General features: G+C 42.5%; 1 protein-coding gene across 7 annotated transcripts in view; it reads right to left on the reverse strand.

Moving 5' to 3' along the window:
* ZNF385B (zinc finger protein 385B) overlaps nucleotides 1-22,886 on the reverse strand; it is a 316,667-nt gene that overhangs the window by 24,873 nt on the left and 268,908 nt on the right. For all 7 annotated transcript variants that reach the window (XM_038750908.1, XM_038750907.1, XM_038750909.1 and 4 more), the window contains one exon: nucleotides 4,184-4,346. In XM_038750908.1, the coding sequence (XP_038606836.1) occupies nucleotides 4,184-4,346 (163 nt within the window). The remainder of the gene's footprint in view (nucleotides 1-4,183; nucleotides 4,347-22,886) is intronic.

Raw genomic sequence — 22,886 nt, forward strand, 5'->3', positions numbered from 1 at the left:
GGAGCATACATCCTCTGTGGCTCTGATTATGCCCACCTGGCCAACAATTCCTGCTTGTAGCCTCACCTCACCTTTCCACCCTCAGCCAGGGCAATGGAGATGGGGACAGAGCAGAAAGAGAAAGAGATACAATACTTCCCTTCCCGCCCAATGTCTTCTCCCTCCACCTTTCTGGCTGGGGTTGGGACTGTGGGTAGGAAGGGGTTGACACATGGAGCTGGCAGCAGCAGTTGCTAACACCAAAATGCAGGAAAAAAAACAAAAATTGGGGGTCACGGGGATGAAGAGAAGGTTGCATTTGGAGTAAAGGAAGGCAAAGTCTGCAGGAAAAGGGAAAAATGGTGGGGAGGGATTTAGTCAGTTTTACTTACCTAGAAGCCTGGTCATCATGGCAGGGCTGGTGCTGGAACAGAACCTAACAAATTGTATGCAAGCCTGTGGGAAAACCTACTCCTCAATGCAGCCATTCACGATGCAGACACATCACAGCTGTATCGTGGGGTAGGCCAGTATGTCCTAGTTCAAGTGGAGAGAGAGGCAGGGCAGAATGTGGCTCAAATTGCATCTGGCCCCTCCAATTGATCATTCTGACCCACCAAACAGAAAAGCACGGAAAATATCATTGCTCACGAGAATGCTGGATTCCAGTTTCCTAGCATGTATATAAATGTGCAAAGCCAAAAACAGTCCTTCAGTTATTTCAGTTTTGCAAAGAACCATGTTTTCTTCAGACCATTTTTTTGTTCTGGTATTTGTTCAATCACTCGATGGTATTTATATTTAAGCGCTTACTATGTGCCAGGCATTGTACTAAACACTAGGATAGATAAAAGCTAATCAGGCTGGACACAGTCTGTCTCACATGATGTTCATAGTCCTAATCCCCATTTTACAGATGTGGAAACTGAAGCAAAGAGAAGTTAAGTGCCCAAGGTTACTCAGCAGACAAGTGGCAGAGTCAGGATTAGAACCCAGGTCCTCCAACTCCCAGGCCCGTGCTCCTTCCACTAGGCCACGCTGCTTCCCGTTTATTGGTAAGAGATTTTCAAGTTCTTTGCTTTTCCTGAAAGTGAATTTGCAATGAAATGAAACTGGTTACTGACAAAACTGTGAACCCAACTAAATAGTGTGGGCTTCGTGGCCGAAGGACTGTGTTTTGACCAACAGTGGTAAGGGCGGTTACAACTCATCTGTCTCAAACATTTCAGATTTGCTTTTCACTTTATAAGGACAGCCTCCAAAAGCACCATTTTAGGGGGACGATAAAGAAGGTGGGGAGGGGAGAGACGAGGAAGGAGGTGGTTCCTGCGGAGAACCTGGATGGAGGTCCGGGACTGAGCACAAAAGCACCTACCACAACTCATTTTAGGTTTCAGTTTTGTCATTCATCAGCAGCTTTGGGGTGATCTGGGCAGACATCAAGAAGTGATATTTGGCAAACATTTCCTTAGTACTTTGTGTTAAATGTACTGTGGCTCAGTGGAAATAGCATGGGCTTTGGAGTCAGAGGTCATGGGTTCAAATCCCGGCTCCGCCAATTGTCATCTGTGTGACTTTGGGCAAGTCACTTCTCTGTGCCTCAGTTACCTCATCTGTAAAATGGGGATTGACTGTGAGCCCCCCGTGGGACAACCTGATCACCTTGTAACCTCCCCAGTGCTTAGAACAGTGCTTTGCATGTAGTAAGCACTTAATAAATGCCATTATTATTATTATTATTATTATTAAATCAGGGCGAGGAAAACTGTCTCAAAATAAACATGACAAAGTTGTTAAACATTCTTAAAGGGAGTAGAGACAGAATGAAGAATGACACCCACAGAGAGATTTTCAGGCAATTCAGGCAACTCAATTATCTCCCTTCTCCAGCCCCATCCATGAGCTCCTTGAAGGAATGAGAAGACACCTGGATTCTTGGTGAGCTATGTCTCTCCAAGAAGCAGTGATGTCACTGGCATCTCCCCCATCCCCATTTTCCTTCTCCATATTGTCCTCAACCCTTTCTTTCTTCAGCTCATCTTCTTTCTACCCTTCCCCGGCTTTTCTACTTTAGTTGCTGCTGTTTCCCTTCCCACCCAACAGTGCTGGTACTGCTTCATCCTGGAAAGTGGTGGAAGGCACATTTCAAGCCTCCTTAATAGCCGAGGCTTCACCCTTCCTCCTGTTAGTCATGTGAACAGGAGGGAGAGTGGCATCTCTTTGCCCATTTGATTTTTACACATCCATACTAAAACCCTGGCCTCTCAATTGCCTGTCAAATCCCTCCTCCCGATCTTGGGCAAATTACTTAGCTCCTCTGTGCCTCAGTTCCCTCATCTGCAGAACAGGGATTCAATACCTGATCTCCCTTCTCCTGAAATTGTGAGCCCCATGCGGGACCTGATTATCTTGTAGCTACCCCAGCACTTAGTACAGTGTTAGGCACATATTAAGTGCTAAACAAATGCAATAATTATTATATGTCTTACTGTTACCTTCCCTCTATACTGTAAAGTTGCTTGTACTCTTCGAAGCGCTTAGCATAGTGCTTTGTACACAGTAAGTGCTCAATAAATACGACTGACTACTCCTGTTTCATCTGTCTCGTTGCCATCCTTCCTCTCCCTCTTAACTTTCTTCTACCCTCATCTTTTCTCTCCTTTTCTAGCCCCCTATTGTCTTGCTTCCCGGCTCTCCCACACTCCAGCCCCCAAAATAAGCCAAAACCCCAGATAACTCTCTGTAGCTTTGGTGAGTGCGGGAAATAATTTCTGCGAGCATCAACAGGTTTTACCCTCCCTCCAGCAGCTGGCTTACTCATGAACCACTAGGCAAAGGTAAGAGCCTAGGTTAATGCGAGCCACTTCATCACTTTGTGTTCAAGTCCCACAGAAGGCGTGATTCCACATGAATGATGCTCTCCAAAGGTTATACAAGGCAGCCATCTAGCAGAAAAAGCATCAGATCGTGAGCTGGGAGGTTTGGATTCAGGTCCTTAGTCTGCCTCTGACTGTGTGGCTTTATCCAATAACCTCTTCCTGTCTCGGGCTCTCCATCTGGAAAATGGAGACACCTGTACCTACCTATTCACCACCCCCACTGATGTAGTTAGTCTCAAGATGAAAACTTCCTCCCCTCTCTCAGTGAAGCAGTTCATCTCAATATGAAAACATATGTGAAAGGGCTATGGAAACTTCAGGTGAAAAAGCACTGACTTCCTTCTTATAGACCTTTTCCCCTGTAATACTACAATGGGGAATTCTTATATCTTGGTGCTAATTCGAGAACAAACAGTTTCCTTGTGGATAGGGAATGTATCTGTTTATTGTTATAGTGTGCTTTCCCAAGTGCTTAGTACAGTGAATTTGCCCACAGTAGTGCTCAATAAATATAATTGAATGAATTAATGAATTCCAGAATAAATGGTGAAAGTAAAGGTTATCTTCCCAACTATCTCCTCCCTTCCAAGGACCTGGACCAGCTCCTAGCCCATAGTCCTGCAGTGACCCTATAAAACCCCTTTTTTAATAGGATTTATTAAGTACTTACTGTGGGCCAGACACTGTACTAAGTGAGGCAAGGGATACAAGCTAATCAGTTGGGACACAGCCTCTGTCCCACAAGAGGTTCACAGTCTTAATTCCCGTTTTACAGATGAGGTAACAGGCACAGAGAATTTAAATGACTTGTCCAAGGTCACACAGCAGACAAATGGCAGTCCTGGGGTTAGAACCCAGATCCTCCTGATTCCCAGGAGGAATCACAATTTTGACTGTAGAGAGTTTAGAATCACTCTCTTTCTATAAACCCAGAATCCTCCAGTGCAGAGAACAGAAGGGAAACACCTTTCCCATCTTCCACATATAGACTTTTTTTTTGCTTAGCCTTAGAAACAGGTTCACACAGAGCCTTCATGGAAATTTGAAACAAAATAGGAAGGAAGTTTTTAGAGTTCAATAAGGCCTCTTATGAGCATATGTTCATGAGGGCTGATAGGCAAATACATTTATTCATCCATTGACTTTTAACAGAACTGATTAGCACAACCTAACAGGTTTCAATGCTGGGCAGCCACTTCCTGTGAAACGAAGTATGTTAATACCTCAATTACACAAACAAACCGTGGAACATAAAACATGCCCAAACTCAGAAAAGGAGGAAAAAGAAAAAGCAGAGAATGTAAAGAACGAAAACGGCCATTGACCTGATTTGTCAGAGCTGTTGCCCGTGATGGGAGGAATGGAGCAGCTGAGATTAGCCTTTGTGCTGTCCTTGGAAGAACCCATTTTTGGTTTACTTTTCGTTGCCTCTAGAGCTTTGACCTTCTTGGCATGTTTACTTCCTTTGTAGTGGGCCTCGGCCTGGCTCTACAAAGGAGAACAAATCAGGCTCACTGTTTTGAACTTTCAAACACCACGATGGATGAGAATGTAGAAAATGACACTTTCAATAACAGGCACCATGTTATTCCACCCGGGTGACATCTTTGGTCGAATATTCTATTACCGTCTCTGTAGGTGTTCCGGTTTTTAAGAGGGTTTAGGGCACTGTGGAACTCTCGGCACAAGATAAAATGAAGGTGTCTGTCTCCTTGAATGGTTTAAACCTCGAAGTGAAATAAACCTAGGAAATTCAGAAAACATCTATAGGATTTTTCAAGGGTTTTCTTTAATCATCTTAGGACACAGTTGATGAATTTCAGCTATGATACAGTAATAGCCTTAAACTAATTTCTAGAGAAAAAAAAATCTGGATGTTGGTATTACCTCACTATTATACAAAAGGACTGAGAGGAAGATGTAGGCCCCAAATGCACCAAATATCAGGTAGAGAGTATTTAGGAGGATGGTTGAACATTTCTCTGCTTGGGAATTCCCACTGTCTGCCTCTCTTCACACTTACCCTATCCAACAAGGCCTTCAAAGCCTATCTTACCATTTACCTACAGTTTAGAAGAGAACAATGATGGCATTAATTGAGCACTTACTGTGTGCAGAGCACTGAACTAAGCACTTCGGAGAGTTCAGTTCAATGGAGCTCATAGACATGATCCCTGCCCTCAAGAAAATTACAATCTATGCTTCTCAGTAGCCTATTTCAATGTCTTTGCACCTGGATAATTAAGGCATTCTACTTTATTTCCAACTAAACTCTTTCACTATAAATTAAACCCACTTCCTCAGGCGTGGTCTTCCAAAGCTGGGAAGAGCCTAGTCTGTCTCTGTCTCCCCTGCAATCTCTTGGTATATGTGAAGGCAGTAATTCAGTCACTTATTTTCTCTTCTCCAGACTAAGTGCGGCTCTCGCTGTCCTTCTCCGGTTTGTCTCGCGTCTCTCCACATCCCCTTGCAAAATGCAGTGATCAAAACAAGACCCACTATTCCCATCAAGCTTTGCTCAGCACAGGGCCTAGTGGGAGGATTAATTTCAGCCTCCTGCATGTCAAATTCATGTTACTACAGAACTCAGCACCATCAGGGGTTCAATAGGTGAGGTTTATGACAACGATGAAATACATCTCGATTGTATCTTTTAAAAACTGTTGGCACAGCCTTGCTGACTCATATGGCTTTCATCTTCATGCTAATAAAGATCTTTAGCTGTCATTTGGGATCAGCCTCAAATTGGTTGGTGCATGACCCTGTCATCTTCAGACTTTTTATTGGTCCAAAACATGAAGCCGAGCCTGCAAAAAGGCAGATGATATCTTGTGTGATCCTTTGCTTCTGGCTCTCTAGTTCCTGGCAGAGTTGCAAGTCCTGGGTGACAGTAGTTCAGATTTTGTTGCAACCTGTTTTTTCCCTTAATGGTATTTGTCAAGAGCTTACTATGTGCCAGGCATTGTGTTAAGTGCTGGAGTAGATACAAGCTAATCAGGTTGGACACAGACCATGTCCCACATGGGGCTCACGGTCTTAATCCCCTTTTCACAGATGAGGGAACTAAAGCACCGAGAAATTAAGTGACTTACCCAAGGTTGAACAGCAGACAAGTGGCAGAGCTGGGATTAGAACCCAGGTCCTCTTATCCACTAGGCCATACTAATGTGCCTGTTTCAAGCTGTGGAGTTGAAATCATTTTAAGAAGGACAGGAGCATATTTGTATTGGTTTAATGAGACCTGCTTTAAATCCATTTACTTAAATATGCCTTGTAAGGTGTGAGAGCAATGATATGTTAAAAAAAATATATGGAGAGGAATCATTTGGGTAAATTATAGAGCTGAACCCAATGTTGCTGCTTATAAAACTATTTTTTGTAAATACCAACTAATAAGATTATGGCTGTAAAACATGGTTTTCAAAGGTATGACATTCCAGTAAAATAGGTGCCTCTATTGAAGGATCTATATTAACTATCTAAGTTAATATTGTCATTTAGTTTGAACTAAATGTAACACAGGAAAGCATGCTTCTTGGAAATGATTCAGGGAGACCATCACACCATAGTGACTGCTTTAAGGAACATTTACTATATTCATGCAAAATGGATCAGATCTAATGGGGAGCAGGGTGAAATCGTCTCATTCTTTAGAGGTACATTAACTTTTTCTAGGGTATTATTTGGATTTCCTCCCTCCCAGGGATTTTACTGGTTGGTAGTTTATGGTTCAGGAAATTCATTTTTTTTTAAAGAAAACACTTTAATTCCAGAATTCCAGAGTGCTAAGTATTGATGCTAAACTGCAATTTAGCCATTAAGCTTCACTGACCTAATCAAGTCAGTGACTCTTCAAGAACCTGCAGGGTATGCACATCACATCACTCCCCACCGTCGGTTTTAAAGTACTCAGTCGCCTTTCCTTCTCCTACCTCTCCTTGCTGCTCTCCTACTACAAGCCAGGCAGCACACTTCGCCCCTTTAATGCCAACCTACTCACCGTTCCTTGATCTTGTTGCTGAACGCTCGCCCCCATTCTGCCTATGGGTTGGAATGCACTCCTTCTTCATATCCAACAGACGATCACTCTCCCCACCTTCAAAAACCTTTCTAAAAGTGCATCTCCTCCAAGAGGACTTCCCTGACTCAGCCCTCATTTCCTCTTCCACTCCCTTCTGCATTTCCCTTCCACTTAGATTTGCATCCTTTATTCACCCCTCTCTCATCCCCACAGCACTTATGTACACATCTGTAATTTATTTATATTAATGTCTGTATCCTCCTCCAGACCATATGCTTGTTGTGGGCAGGGAACATGTTCACCAACTCTGTGATACTGTACTTTCCCAAGCACTTAAACAGGTGCTCTGCACACAGTAAGCGCTAAATAAATATGACTGATTGATTGACTGATCGACCTGCCTCCTCCTGGTTAAAACATTTTGTCAGACTAGATGAGAGGCAGTCATTAAGCATGACCTTCCCTCACAGCTGGGGAGGCTGTTGAGGTCATGACTGAAGGAACCTTCAAACAAGCCCTCCCCATCTTACCTTTAGCTAAAGGGAACAGGAAAATTGGTGCATCAGGAAACATGATTTCATTCTTTCCCTTTGGGTAGTTTGAACGGCTCCTGTTTTCTCTACCCCTCACCCGTTCTCCTCTCCAAATCCCTCTTTGAATTGGCAGACCCTAGAGCCTCCTTGTCCCAAATCTCACCTGATCGGAAATAAAATGTGAAGGCCCCAGTGGAGTTGATAATCTATTAAGCATTTACTGTGTGCTAAATCCTGGGGCAGAAACAATAAATTTAGATTTGAAAATGAAACTGCAGGAATCAGAAAGAATGCTGGGTAGGTTCCAAATCCCCAAATCTCACAGAATGCAAACAAACTGACCAGTGATTTAGATCGTGGTGGCCAGGCTTCTGTTCCTTTTGCATCAATTAGAATTATTTGATATGAGTCCTGTGTCTCCTAAACCAATCAATCATATTTATTGAGGGTTTACTGTGTGCAGAGCACTGGACTACTCTATTGGGAGAGTACAATAAACAGAGCTGGTAGATACATTCTGTGTCTAAGACAAGCTTACAATCTAGTACCCGACTACAAGCAGTTTCCTCTTAATATTCAAAGGCACATCTAAACACACACAGGCAAACATACATGCCACTCCCCCTTCCCCCCCCCCGCCCCCCGACAAACCCAGAACCAATAACCTTCCAAAGGGTGTGATCATAGCCAAAGGAGGGTGCTGGATTGTTAAAAATACTGCAGGCAGGTCTGGTTGAAAGCTGGCAGGAGGACTGCAGGGAAGGAAAGGGCGAGAAAAACTACATGGAGTAGAATACACAGGGACTATTTTGCCCACATCTCCCAAAGGCCCCTGGGGCTTTCTGACAGGAATTTGCCTCCCATGCTACGGCAGAGCAGAGATTTCCCCAGGAATAACCCTAGAAGAAGCCCTAGTCTGATGTAGTGCCTCGACTTCTGCTTATAGACACTTCCCTGCTCCACAATCTAGTCTAATCTGGGCCTCTGCTAGGAGAAGCCTCTCATGGCGTGAAGTCATTTCCTTTCTGGGTAAGCTATTTCTGGGCTAAAGGAGGCTAGGGTGAGCTAATTCTGAGTTTTTGTCGCTTTAAACCTTGCCCACAGACCTTAAAATGATGAGTGATTTACCTGGGGGGCTAATACTGAAAGTGACACTCGTTCATTGATTCAATCATATTTATTGAGCACTTCTGTGTGCAAAGCACTGTACTAAGCTCTTGGGAGAGTACAATATTAGAAACACTAGAAACATATGGAACTGAGAAGCACAAGAACTGGGTACATAATGGGCCTTATGAAAATTACTTGGGCCATAAAAAACCACTAAAATATTCAGCTAAACAGCATTAAGGTGAAACAAGGTGGTTTAAATTTGTTTCCTTTATCTTCGTGGTGATTGTATAAAGTGTAAATTGAAATCAGTGAGACTCATTATTCTGTAAAGGTACAGAATAACTGTCTACTCAAGAAGGAAAGGGATTGACTTTTTACCAAACTCTACCTATCTTCCCCTTACACCTCAATGAGACTAAAAGCTTAATGTAAAAACAGTATGTGCCATGGTAGCAGATAAAAAGATAAGCTTCAGAGATCATCTGAAAAGGAACTAAATGCCAGTTAAAACCTTTGCATAATTCAGCTATCAAACCCAGGTAAAGAATACAAAATAAAAGGTAGTAGAGAATAGAATAAATGAATCATGATTTAACCCTATAAATATTTTAACTACTACTATGCTCAGTGCTTACATGCTCTATGACAAGTTCAAATGTTGCTAGAGGCCAGAACTATAATGTAAGAGTCATATGGTGACTCACTAAAACACAAAAAAACAACAATAAAACCAGTTAGCAAACCTTTCCACCACTTAGCAGCTGTGTGAACTATGGACAAGTCACTTCACTTCTCTGTGCCTCAGTTACCTCATCTGTTAAATGGTGATTAAGACTGTAAGCCCCATGTGGGACAACCTGATTACCTTGAATCTACCCCAGGGCTTAGAACAGTGCTTGGCATATAGTAAGCGCTTAACCAATACCATCATCATCATCATCATATATGAAATATAAAGGTCTGCAATATCCATGATAACCTACTGGTGTGTTTGAATACCTTCATTCAATCCTCATTTATCATACATGAGACGTGCTGAAAACAAACAAGTCCAAATGGAGTTAAAACAGATGGAATCATTGGAGGAATATGTTTCAGACACTTTGCCATTAACTGCTAGGTTGTTTAGATTTAGTTAGGCATGGTATGGACATCCTCTAGACTGTAAACTAGAGAATGGCCATTTCCTTTGAACTGTAAGCTCATTGTGGCACGTAGTAAGCGTTCAATAAATACATCTCATGGCGATTCTCCCAGTGCCCAAAATTACTAGTCCTAGGAGCGAATTGGACAGTTTGGGAGGAGTATTCGCATTTTTGGCTCTAGACTGTAAAGCTCACTGTGGGTAGGGAATGTCTGTTTATGGTTGTATTGTACTCAAGCGCTTAGTATAGTGCTTTGCACACAGTAAGTACTCAATAATTACAACTGAATGTTTCTTGACATAGATTAATTTATTTATCCTTTCATATTTTGGCTATGGACAGCCATATCATTTGTGTACAGCTTAAGTCTGGCGAGCTCCCCATTACAGGTTCTGTTGCTCTTTAGCTGTACTCTCCTAAGCACTGAGAGTAGTGCTCTGCCTACAGTAGATGCTCAAAGACTGATATAAATCAGGGGACTGAATGGTACATTGCAGTAGTATAAACACAATGTATGGGGCAATACATAGAAAGATCCAGTATATGTCTGAAAGGGACAGTGTTCATTCTAAGGAGCTTCATTTGTTACCATGGAATAATAAACTTAAGCACTAGAAACAGTGCAACCATCGTTCACTGTCCACAATACTGTATTGTACTCTCCCATGCGCTTAGTACAGTGCTTTACTTGCACTTAATAAATACCATTAATAGATTGATGGATTGATTACCCAGTTTGAAAGGTTTCATAACACTGAAGACTAAAGCGGCTCTCAAAGGAAAAAAGTAGTTGGTTCGATGGAACAAATTCTTTCCGACTTGGTTTACAGTCCATCAAAAGGCAGGGTGGTGGGGGGAAGCCCTTGTGTTATACGACAGTTGTAAAATAATTGAAATGATTATTAATGAAGGCCAATTCACTTCTGAAAATGAAAGTTTGGGTATTTTTCCAAATTGTCTTTCTCTTGAGTTCATTACTTAGCCCAAAGTCTTGACTTTCATTCTCCTAGAAAGCATTTCAATAATGAAATTATCTTCTACAAAGAAATTTTCAGAAATGCAAAACACCCAAAAGCTACCATAGCAGAAATCATGTAAAGTATCAGATTTTCCTTGAATAGAATAATTATTTAAAATACATTTGAGGAGTACTTTCAATCAATCCATCAATGGTATTTATTGAGTGCTTACCATGGGCAGAACACTGTATTAAGCATTTGGGAGAATATAATACAATCAATAGAGGTGCAAAACAAAATCCCTGCTCTCATGGACTGTAGAATCAGTAGTGCAGATGTACCACAAATTTGGCAATCCCACTGATGGACACACTCTAAAGGGAGTTTTGGGAGACAAAGTTTTGTCACTGCTTGTTCAGTCAGTGGTGTTGAAATGAGTGCTTACTTCATTCATCCATTCAATCGTATTTATTAAGCACTTACTGTGTGCACAGCACTGTGCTAAGCGCTTGGGTGAGCACAATACAGCAATAAACAGTCACATTCCCAGCCCACAATGGGCTTACAGTCTAGCTGTGTGCACAGCACTGTGCTAAATGCTTGGAATCTTGCTTCTGATGACTAGAAAAGTGAGAAGGTTGGGATTAGTGGTGGAAGCAGTTCACCCAATTTGGATTAATAAAAGGGTTCTTTTCCCCACACTTCCCTTGCTCTAGAATAATAGAATCCCTTCTCTCTACCTCACCCTGCTTTATGGTATTTAAGTGCTTACTCTGTGCCATGCACTGTACTAAGTGCTGGGGTAGATATAAGCCCATCAGGTCGGACACAGTCCCTGTCTCACATGGGGCTCACGGTCTTAATCCCCATTTTACAGGTGAGGTAACTGAGGCCCAGAGAAGTTAAGTGACTTGCCCAAAGTCACACAATAGGCAAGGGGCAGAGCCGGAAATGGAACCCAGGTCCTTCTGACTTACAGACTCATGCTCTATTCACTAATAATAATAATAATAATAATAACAATAGTAGCATTTGTTAAGCGCTTACTATATGCCGAGCACTGTAGGCCACACGGCTTCTTTATTATGCATTAGATTTTACTTCAATTTTCTATTTTACTCTAAAAAATGTACCAACCTTGTTCTAAATAAACTGAAAATGGGCCACAGTTTTAGGTCTTTCAGATATTTTTATATTTGAAGCTTACTGTTGCTCAGGGGAACCAAGAGGAAATCAATACAGAAAAGGAACTTTTAAAATGTAACTTTAAAGGATATGGTTTTAGTGATAAGGATGAGCTTAGTAATGTGGCATTCAGTACATAATTTGTGAATATTTTAACTCACACTGCTATTGTGAAATTCATGCTCAGTGAAATATTTTCAAAACAAAAGTGAAACCAGGCATAAAATACACTTCAAAACAGCACTAAAATGGTAGGTAGAGGAAACTGTGTAGAGTGTGTAAATTCAGGAAACCGAAAAGGCTCTGATTATAGTTTTATGTCTCTACATGATGAAATTGAGACCATAAAAATGTCCAGTAATAAATACAGACTCTGATGCCACAAGCTGAAAGAATTATTTGGATTCAGTTGTTAAATCTCCCTGTTGGAGGAGGTATTGAAAATCACGTTCAGTCCTAGGTTAGTGATCATAGGGGATTTCGTAAGGAAATACGAATTTCCCTCATGAAAGAATCAGCAGCAGAACAAGATCACAGTACTTTACATTAGGAATCAAATAGCATAATTATCGACAATAAAATGTAAGGGCAAAATGGTGAGTGGTTGGACACTCAGACTGGGAACTGCATTTGTGTCGTAGACTACTTCCTACTCTCCAGAAAGACTAAACTCTCCTTCTGCAGGGAAGATAATCAAAAAATCTTGCAAAAGGCCAAAAAACCCTTTTCAGGACAGAGTTGGGGATTATTTTCAGCTTTCTCACTCTGACAAGTATGGCACCCAATCCTAATGTAGACTGTTACTTCAAAGGAGCATGTTGGAAAGATGAAATGGAGCCAATTTAACTGAAAATAGTGTAATTTCTTCAAATTTAGAAATCCCTACTTAAAAGGGTATGAAAGGCAAAAGAAGATCATGGCTATTTAAAGGCATAAATGAACAGTCTAGTTCTGTTATCAAACACCATATTTCCAGGTTGACATCACCAATATGCACAGCACAGATGACTTTTCGCCCAACAAACTTAGAGAACGGAGGTGACGTTTGTTTTTGAAAAAGAACTTTGCCACTGCAGAAGCTCTGCTCCTTACATGGCTCCCTCTTCATACTGACCCTCAGAAACACTGTCCTGGGCTTTGGTATTTAAGTGCTTACTACATGTCAAGTACTGTTCTAAGTGCTGGGGTAGATACAAACTAATCAGGTTGGATACAGTCCCTGTTCCACATGGGGCTCACTGTCTTAATCCCCATTTTCCAGATGAGGTAACTGAGGCCCAGAGAAGTGAAGTGACTTGCCCAAGGTCATATAACAGACAAGAGGCAGATCCAGGGTTAGAACCCAGGTCCTTCTGACACCTAGGTCCGTGCTCTAGCCACTAAGCCATGACAGGGCCACTTTGGAGGGAAATCTTTTGGTTATCTATGTTCCTGCTCCCCTGGCTCTTAGGCACTTCCCTGTGTCTGGAACTGTGGCACACTCAGTTTCACCTGGGGGAGGAACTGTCCCAGAAATGGGGGTGTGGCAGTGGTATTTATTGAGCACTTATTGTGTACAGGCACTGAACTAAGCGCTTGGGAGAGCACACCACAACAGGATTGGTAGACACGTTCCTTGCCCACGGTGAGCTTACAGTCTAGAGGGGGTGACGGACGTTAATATGTTCAAGCCCCCACTTTATCCACCTCAACAACTAGCTCTGCTCCCTCCAGATGGATTCTGCTGGCTGGGCAGCAGATCATTTTAATGAGGGATAACTTAAACCTTTAGAAAGCTGAATCTAAGTAAGGGTATCGGTGAGCAACTTCTCAAATTGATGACTTCTGCACCCACTGATTATGGAAAACTCCCCCGGTAGACCATAAGCTTGCTGTGGACAGGGAATGTGTCTGTTTATTGTTGTACTGTGGGCTCCCAAGCGCTTAGTTTGGTATTTTGCACATGATAAATGCTCAATAAATGATTGACTGACCGAAATAGAGAAATCCAGTGCTAGCATGGACGTTCAAGAGAATCAGGCCCTGTTGGACGTTTAACTTCCAACCATTCCTCCAGAAAGTTCAACCTCATGCAATGGGCATGAGGGGTTAGAAAAAGGAGATTCCCTGCAGGCAAAACACCACCAATTAGGAAGCTTTTTGCCCAAATAGTCAGCTGGGTACTACAACTGGTGGTTGTCAGGTTTAACAGGAGTCCTGAAAAGAGCTGCTAAAGTAGACAGTGAACACCACAAAGGCTTTGTAAGCTCATTACTGATGGGGAACATGTTGGCTAATTCTGTTATACTCACTAAAGTACTTAGTAAGGGCTCAATAAATTCCACTAACTGATTCCAAGCTGGCTCACCTGGCAAATGTTTGTTCACCTATGGCGCTGTAGGACAACATTACCACTGGGTAAACACAGGGCTGAAAGTCAGAAGGTAATGGGTTCTCTTCCTGGCTCTGCCACAAGTCTGCGACCTTGTGACCTTGGGAAAGTCACTTCACTTCTCTGGGCCTCAGTTACCACTAAAATGGGGATTAAGATCGTGAGTCCCATGTGGGACAGAGACTGTGTTCAATCCGATTAGCTTCTATCTACCCTCGCGCTTAGTACAGTGCCTGGCATATAGTTAGTGCTTAACAGATACCATGAAAATGAACTGTGCTGCAATGATTTTGACCATGAACGGGTTTTCTGGGGGCAATTCTCTTGTGGACTTTGCAGGTGTGATGCAGTATTGCCTAACTCCACTGTCCCAGGAGATGGGAGCAAACTGCACAAACGGGCCCTGTAATCAAATCCTTCGTGTACGTTCTGGTCCCCAGGTTCTTATGGCTGAACCAAGGCTCAGCCATCATTTACGACTGGACACTCCATCATCATTCTCATCAACTTCAAGCATCATTGTGCTTTTCAAATGTTAATTAATCCCTCCTATCCTCCAAGCTCTCACTCGCCTGGAAGAACTCGGCAAGCTGAAACTTGAAAGACATCTACAGTTTTTGTTTAAAAAAATTAAAAGAGAATAATCTGTTCTCTGTAATTTTGAAAACCACTAACTCATAATGTTGAAGCCTATCATCCCTTTGATGAGCCTGTTCTTTCAAATTATATTAGTAAGAAAACAAAAAAGGGACATTTCAAATTTGGAGAGCTTTTACATGAAAAGAAAAAAAAAGATCAAATCTTATGTCTGAGGAATCTGTATGTGATTTTTCAATACATATAATGTATAACTTCTTTAAAAGCAAAAGCAAAGAATTATCTCACGATATTCTTGCAAAGATTGTGAAAGCTATATATTCTGAAATTTCCAAAGAGGGTAAACAAAGGGAGACTGTGGAAAATACACTTTGCAATTTCCCACTGTAAATCGGCACTTTGTTAGTCTTGAATGAATTCAGACCCATCTTTAGAAGCAGACAATAGACGTGCTTATCATTACCTTATACCTAACTGTAACACTGAAACAAGAAGAGCTCTCATCTGAGCGGCTGTCCTAGCCAATACTACATTTGATCGATCAGATGTGAAATATATTCCTGGAGACATTTGATAGCAGTTATATCTTTCCCAGAGTCCTTCCAAAAACCTCATAATCTATTTTGTCTGAAAGATAACCAAGTCAGAAGGAGGCAGGCAACTGTTCTCCACCTCTCTGGAAGAGAGAGCAAGAAGAAATAAGCTGAAATTGCAGGAGGTGATTTAAGTTGAACAGTAGCAAGAAGAGAGAAATGAATGGAGAAAGGGGCAAGAAACCACCTGCTTACATGGTTAAAAGTCTGCCTGAACACTGAAGGCCCTAGTTGATGATCCTCAGGTTTACAGTCTATTTAATGCCCTGCACAGATTTTGGGATGATCACCTTCATGTTATCTTGTATGTGTGTTGCAAGAGCAGTCGTGAAGAGGGAGCCACCTGAATGGCTGTCTCAAGGAATTAGTCTCGGTAACTGGTTGCATCTACCAACTCTGTATCACACTCTCCCCAGTGCTTGGTTCAGTGCTTGGCACACAGCAAGCGCTCAGAAAATACCCTTGACGGTAGTCGGGCCGGATGCTTCCCCATGGATCAGCAGAGTATTCTGAATGTTAAACAAAGCGAAATCTAGGCTCTTTAATGAATTCTGAGCAGCTAAATTTACTGAGCCGATAGCAGAGCCCGGATTGTCTGAAGGTGTCAAACTTTTGTACGAACTTGGTAGTGTTCCCTGCATTTCTTCTGACTCTGCTAGGGCTTTGGCCTGAGGTGGCATTGTTCTTCACAGAGGATGTGGTTAATGATGTTCTTCAGAAGCCAAGATAACTTTTTTTAAAATGGTATTTGTTAAGCGTTTGCTATACTCCAGGCACTGTAATAAGCGCTGGGCTACATACAAGTTAATCAGGTTAGACACAGTCCATGTCCCACGTGAGGCTCACATTCTTCATCCTCATTTCACAGGTGAGGTAACTGAGGAACTTGCTAGGATCTAGTGGGCAACAACAGGGAGACAGTTGGGAAGTTTCCAGATTCAGCTCTCTCTCGCTTCTTTTTCAAGACAGTGAGTGGTGCCCTCTGGGATTTAGGTTACTGGTATTCCTTAATGCAGGTATCTGAGGATTGAAGCAGTGTGGCCTAGTGGATAGGGCTTGGGCCCAGGAGTCAGAATGACAGGAGTTCTAATCCCAACTCTGGCACTTAATGATGGCATTTATTAAGCGCTTACTATGTCATCATCATCAATCGTATTGAGCATTTACTGTGTGCAGAGCACTGTACTAAGCGCTTGGGAAGTACAAGTTGGCAACATATAGAGACAGTCCCTACCCAACAGTGGGCTCACAGTCTAAAAGGGGGAGACAGAGAACAAAACCAAACATACTAACAAAATAAAATAAATAGAATAGATATGTACAAGTAAAATAGAGTAATAAATATGTACAAGCATATATACATATATACAGGTGCTGTGGGGAAGGGAAGGAGGTAAGTTGGGGGGATGGAGAGGGGGATGAGGGGGACAGGAAGGAAGGGGCTCAGTCTGGGAAGGCCTCCTGGAGGAGGTGAGCTCTCAGTAGGGCCTTGAAGGGAGGAAGAGAGCTAGCTTGGCAGATGGGCAGAGGGAGGGTATTCCAGGCCCGGGGGATGATGTGGGCCGGAGGTCGATGGCGGGACAGGCAAGAACGAGGTACGGTGAGGAGATCAGCGGTGGAGGAGCGGAGGGTGCGGACTGGGCTGTAGAAGGAGAGAAGGGAGGTGAGGTAGGAGGGGGCGAGGTGATGGACAGCCTTGAAGCCCAGGGTGAGGAGTTTCTGCCTGATGCGCAGATTGATTGGTAGCCACTGGAGATTTTTGAGGAGGGGAGTAATATGCCCAGAGCATTTCTGGACAAAGATAATCCGGGCAGCAGCATGAAGTATGGATTGAAGTGGAGAGAGACACGAGGATGAGAGATCAGAGAGAAGGCTGATGCAGTAGTCCAGACAGGATAGGATGAGAGCTTGAATGAGCAGGGTAGCGGTATGGATGGAGAGGAAAGGGCAAACTATGTGCAAAGCACTGTTCTAAGCACTGGGGTAGATACAAGGTAATCAAGTTGTCCCTCGTGGGGCTCACAGACTTAATCCCCATTTTCCAGATGAGGTAACTGAGGCACAGAGAAGTTAAGTGGCTTGCCCAAAGTCACACAGCTGACAAGTGGTGGAGCTGAGATTTGAAACCATGACCTCTGACTCCAAAGCCCGGCCTCTTTCCACTGAGCCACGCTGCTTCTCTACTTGTTTCCTGTGTGACCTTGGGCAAGTCACTTAACTTTTCTGTGCCTGTTACCTCATCTGTAAAATGGGGATAAAAACTGTGAGTCCAATGTGGAACAGGGACTGTGCCCATCCTGATTGATTTGTATCTACTCCAGCGCTTAGTGACTGGCACATAGTAAGCACTTAAAAACCATTTTTTCATTCAATCAATTTATTGAGCGCTTACTGTGTGCAGAGCACTGTACTAAGCGCTTGGGAAGTACAAGTTTGCAACATATAGAGATGGTCCTTACCCAACAGCGGGCTCACAGTCTAGAAGGGGGAGACAGACAACAAAAGAAAAGATATAAACCAAATAAAATAGAATAAATATGTACAAGTAAAATAGAGTAATAAATATGTTCAAACATACATACATAGATACAGGTGCTGTGGGGAAGGGAAGGAGGTAAGGCGGGGGGGGGATGGGGAGGGGGGGCAGGGGGAGAGGAAGGAGGGGGCTCAGTCTGGGAAGGCCTCCTGGAGGAGGTGAGCTCTCAGTAGTGCTTTGAAGGGAGGAAGAGAGCTAGTTTGGCAGATGTGAGGAGGGAGGGCATTCCGGGCCAGACGAAGGACGTGGGCCGGGGGTCGACAGTGGGACAGGCGAGAAGGAGGCCGAGGGAGGAGGTGAGCGGCGGCAGAGGAGCAGAGGGTGCGAGCTGGGATGGAGAAGGAGAGGAGGGCAGTGAGGTAAGATGGGGCAAAGGGATGGACAGCTTTGAAGCCAATGGTGAGGAGTTTTTATTTGATACAGGGAAGTCAGCAAGGAGGCTGATGCAGTAATCAAAGCAGACTAATGCTTGAATCGGTGGAGTAGACTGTTAACACCTTGTGGGTAGGAAATCTACGGACTCTATTGTATTTTACTCTCCCAACTGCTCAGAGAAGCAGCGTGGTTGAGTGGAAAGAGCCCGGGCTTGGGAGTCAGAGGACGTGGGTTCTAATCCCGGCTCTGCCACTTGTCAGCTGTGTGACCCTGGGCAAGTCACTTCACTTCTCCGGGCCTCAGTTATCTCATCTGTAAATTGGGGATTAAGACTGTGAGCCCCACATGGGACAACCTGATTACCTGGTATAATAATGGTGGCATTTACTAAGTGCCTACTATATGCCAAACACTGCTCTAAGGCGGTAAATTTTCTGGGGTTCAGGTGCAACCCATTTCTCATGGCCTTTAGTGTAATATACATGGACTTCAACATTAGCGCAAAAGGCCCCGTCTTCATGTTTTGGTCCGATACTTAATTTTTCAAGGCTTCAAAGGATCGTATGAAGGATCTCCCTAATCGTGAACTTTCCATTGGCTGGGAAACTCATCTCTCTCTTCTGAACCATGGATTTCAAAGATTGGTAAGCTCCCAAGGCTCTTAAAGCCTTGCTTGAAAACTCTGCTCTTTTGAAATCCGCTAAACCCTAAAATTTCTGACCTTTAGAGGACCTCAAAATTTGCTACAATAATAGAGGGTCTTGTAAATATTTTGTAGACTTCTAGTGTAGTCCATTCTGATCTTCATGTCTATCCAGGGGTAGGGGGGTAGAAAAAATGACCTCACCTTGTCCTTTCTATCCCTATGATTCTGTAAGGAATTCAATTCATTTGATATGATCCGTTTATATCAACTCTCTCTCACCATATCACCCCATTTTCCAAGTAGGCTCTGCTTTTACCAAAAGAACTTTATTTCTGACTGAAGAGGCTTTGCTTTTTGATCGTAAAAAACTAAAGGTATAATTGTCAGCATAAACTCATTTAACAGAAGACAAGTTATAGAAAACTAAGCCTGTCCCCAAGAGAAGCATGAACTTAAACTTTAAACAGGCCTCTATCTAGATAACATACAGGTGTTCGGGTGGGAAATTCTAGCTGGGTCTTGATTAAACACTGAGTGAATTCTTCTCAGTCAAGCACATACCAAGCAAGTGAAATATTACTCTATTGTTACGAAATGCCCTTCAGCCAATTCTAACAAAGGAATTCCATGCCAAGCAAAGAAGAAAAATACACAAACCTTTAAAAAACCCACAAGCATGGAACCCAAAACATTTCTTGGTAGGAAAGCCTTTGGGAAAAAACATAGCTGATGTAGGCCGAGATTTTAAAAACTGAGGGTCCTTCTCTGGCTTCATTAGCAATGTGCTCATTTGTCATGGCTAGCAACACACACACAGGACAAAATAAAACAAAATACTTAGTCTTTTTTAAGGTCACAGTCATTCTTATGAGAGCACCTGATACTAGAGCTTATCACTAACTAGAACACCAAGATGCTTAATTGATAATTTTTTATGCTGACTGGGGTGATGATTACCTTTCAGAGTAATACCTATATGTACCCTTCTTCACAAGGGTTGATACTTTCGAGTTTATATTTGTAGTTACAGATTTAATCAAAACTATTTTAATAGACTAAATGATTAAGGAGCTGAGGAGTTTGTAAGTTCTAGTTGGACTTCAGAAGAATTAGTGTATCATGTGGACTGACATTTAAAGATATATGTCCTCGTTCTTCGTATCAAAGACACCACTGATTTGAGAGTGAGCGAGGGAAAGTGTGAGGTGTGTGTGTGAGTGTGTGTAAATGGCTGTACCCTACACTGTTGTTATGTTTGGTGTTTGTACAGCTGGGTTGTGCTTTCTCCATTGCCTCCATGTCTGTCTCTCTCTCTCTAAAACGCTTAAAAATCTTTTTTCCCCAAAAGAAATCAGTGAAATGCCTAAACCCTTTCAAATCAAAATGTCCACATTTCTATAGTCATGAGGATATACATGAGGTTGTTTTTAACCATGTTTTACCCAAGTTCTTCCTCTTCCCTGTCATTTCTATTTAAAGCATACAGCAGTTTCCATATTAATTTAAAATGGTGCACTGCTGAAAAGAATATTGGAAATCTCAGTTAAGTTTAGAGCAATGCTTTGAAAATGAGCCTTTTAATAAGTATCCACTACATCCTTCAGCAATCTCACCAAACTTAGTTAAAACCTTTGTTAAATAGCTGCTATTGAACTGAACTTTTAGTACGTTATGTCCCTGCACCCTATAATCACGCAATATTTCTGTCATGTTGAAGTTAAAGAAGTTCATCATTTTGTCAGCTCTGTCTACAAAGCAGAGAATTACCTTCCCAAGCTCCTGAGATTTATGCTTTTAATTACCTCCTATCTGCTTCACTACCCTCCAAACCTAAGAATCAATATAAATAGTCTTATTTATGGGAAAAATGTACAATGTTAGACAAAAGCAGGCTATAGTTTTCTAGATTTCCATTTTATGCTATTGATTCCTTCCTTTATATCTTTTTTTTTTTTTCCAACAGAATCGGCTGGCCTTCCAAAATTTCAGTTATCCAAGTTTTGAATTATTTCTCTGAGGTTAAGATGCTTTTTAAACCTTTGCAACTGGCTTTTCAGATGCCAAAGCAACAGTAAGATGATTATCACTGTGATATCTATTTAATTAATCAGCAATTACCAAATTAAATTTAAGTGGGGCCTTCACCAGCCCCTTTAGGATGTTAAGAGATCACCTCCCACAATAAGCTCATCTTTCATCCTGACTTCTGAGATTTGTTTCTTTCCCCTAAAAAGGTTTCCTCTTAATTCCTGGTCAGTCTTCTGAGGCCACATCTGAACTCTCTGAAAATCTCATTCTTAACTTTCACTACCGTTAATTCTTAAAAAGTCATTTGAAGGTTAGGCCATCTAAAGAATGGAGCAACTGTTTAAGGGTAGAGAAGCAGTGTGGCCTAGTGGATACAGCAAGGGCCTGGGCATCATAAGGACCTATGTTCTAATCCCTACTTTGCCATAGTCTGCTGGGTGACCTTGGGCAAGACACTCAACTTTTCTGTGCCTCACCTGTAAAATAGAGATTAAGACTGTGAATCCCAGGAGGGACAGGGACTGTGTCCAACCTGATTGGCTTATATCTACCCCAGTGCTTAATACAGTGCACGACACATAGTGAGCGCTTAAATACCACGAAAAGGATGAGGTAGAGAGAAGGGAATCTGTTACTCTACAGCAAGGGAGGTATGGGGGAAATAATCCTTTTATTAATCCAAATTGGGTGAACTACTTCCACCACTAATCCCAACTGTCAAATGAAATTATTTGAGCATTTCTTCAAATGCTGATAAGTACAGCCTCTCAAGTCCTGTTGACAGCAAAGCCAAGGAAGTAATTTAATGAGCCTGAGAATAAAGTTTATCTGGCTCCTTGAGGGTGGAAATCATGTCTATTACTCTACTGTATGCTCACTCTCTCAATCAAAATAATGACAATGGTATTTGTTAAGCATTATGTGCCAAGCACTGTACTAGGAGCTGGGGCAGATACAAGATAATAAGGTCACAAACAGTCCCTGTTCCACATGGGGCTCACAGTCTAAGTAGGAGGGAAAACAGCTTCTTAACCCTCATTTTACAGATGATGAAACTGAAGCCTGGGGAAGATAAGTGACTTGCCAAAGGTCACACAGCAGACAATGGGTAGAGCAGGGATTAGAACCCAGATCCTCTGACTCCTTGTCCTATGCTCTTTCCACTAGACCAGTTTGCTTTTCAAACATCTAGTACAGTGCTCTCCATAGAAGGTGCTCAATAAATTCTTTTGATCTGATGGTTAGTGAAAGTAAAAGCCAAATCTCTTATTGAAAGCACATCTCTTCCAAGAGGCTTTCCCTAAGTCCTCATTTCCACTTCCCCCACTCCCTTCTGTGTCACCCTTGCACTTGGATTTGATCCCTTTATTCACCCCTCCCCTCGGCCCCACAGCACTTATGTAACAGCATTATTCATGACTCTTCTGTCATTCGACCCACATATTCAATCCATCACTACTAAATCCTGTCGGTCCCACTTTCATGATACTTCTAAAATCCACCCTTTCCTCTCTATCCAAACTGCTACCTTGTTAATACAATCACTCATCCTATCCTGCCTAGATTACTGCATCAGCCTCCTGGCTGAACTCCTTGCCTCCTGCTTCTCCCTTCTTCAGTCCGTACTTCACTCAAGACATGTCACCACACTTCTCAAAAAACTCCAGCAGTTGCCCATCCACCTCTGCATCAAACAAAAACTCCTCACCATTGGCTTTAAAGCAGTCCACCACCTTGCCACCTCCTACCTCACCTCACTATTCTAGAACAACTCAGCCTGCACACTTTGCTCCTCTAATGCTAAGCTTCTCACTGTGCTTCAATCTCCTGCCTCTGGCCTGGAATGCCCTCCCTTCTCAAATCCGACAGACAGTTACACCCCCGCCTCCTTCAAAGCAGCCTTCCTGGATTAAGCCCCACCTTTCC

Source organism: Tachyglossus aculeatus, chromosome 9 (genome assembly GCF_015852505.1).
Source record: "Tachyglossus aculeatus isolate mTacAcu1 chromosome 9, mTacAcu1.pri, whole genome shotgun sequence".
Classification (NCBI taxonomy): Eukaryota; Metazoa; Chordata; class Mammalia; order Monotremata; family Tachyglossidae; genus Tachyglossus; species Tachyglossus aculeatus.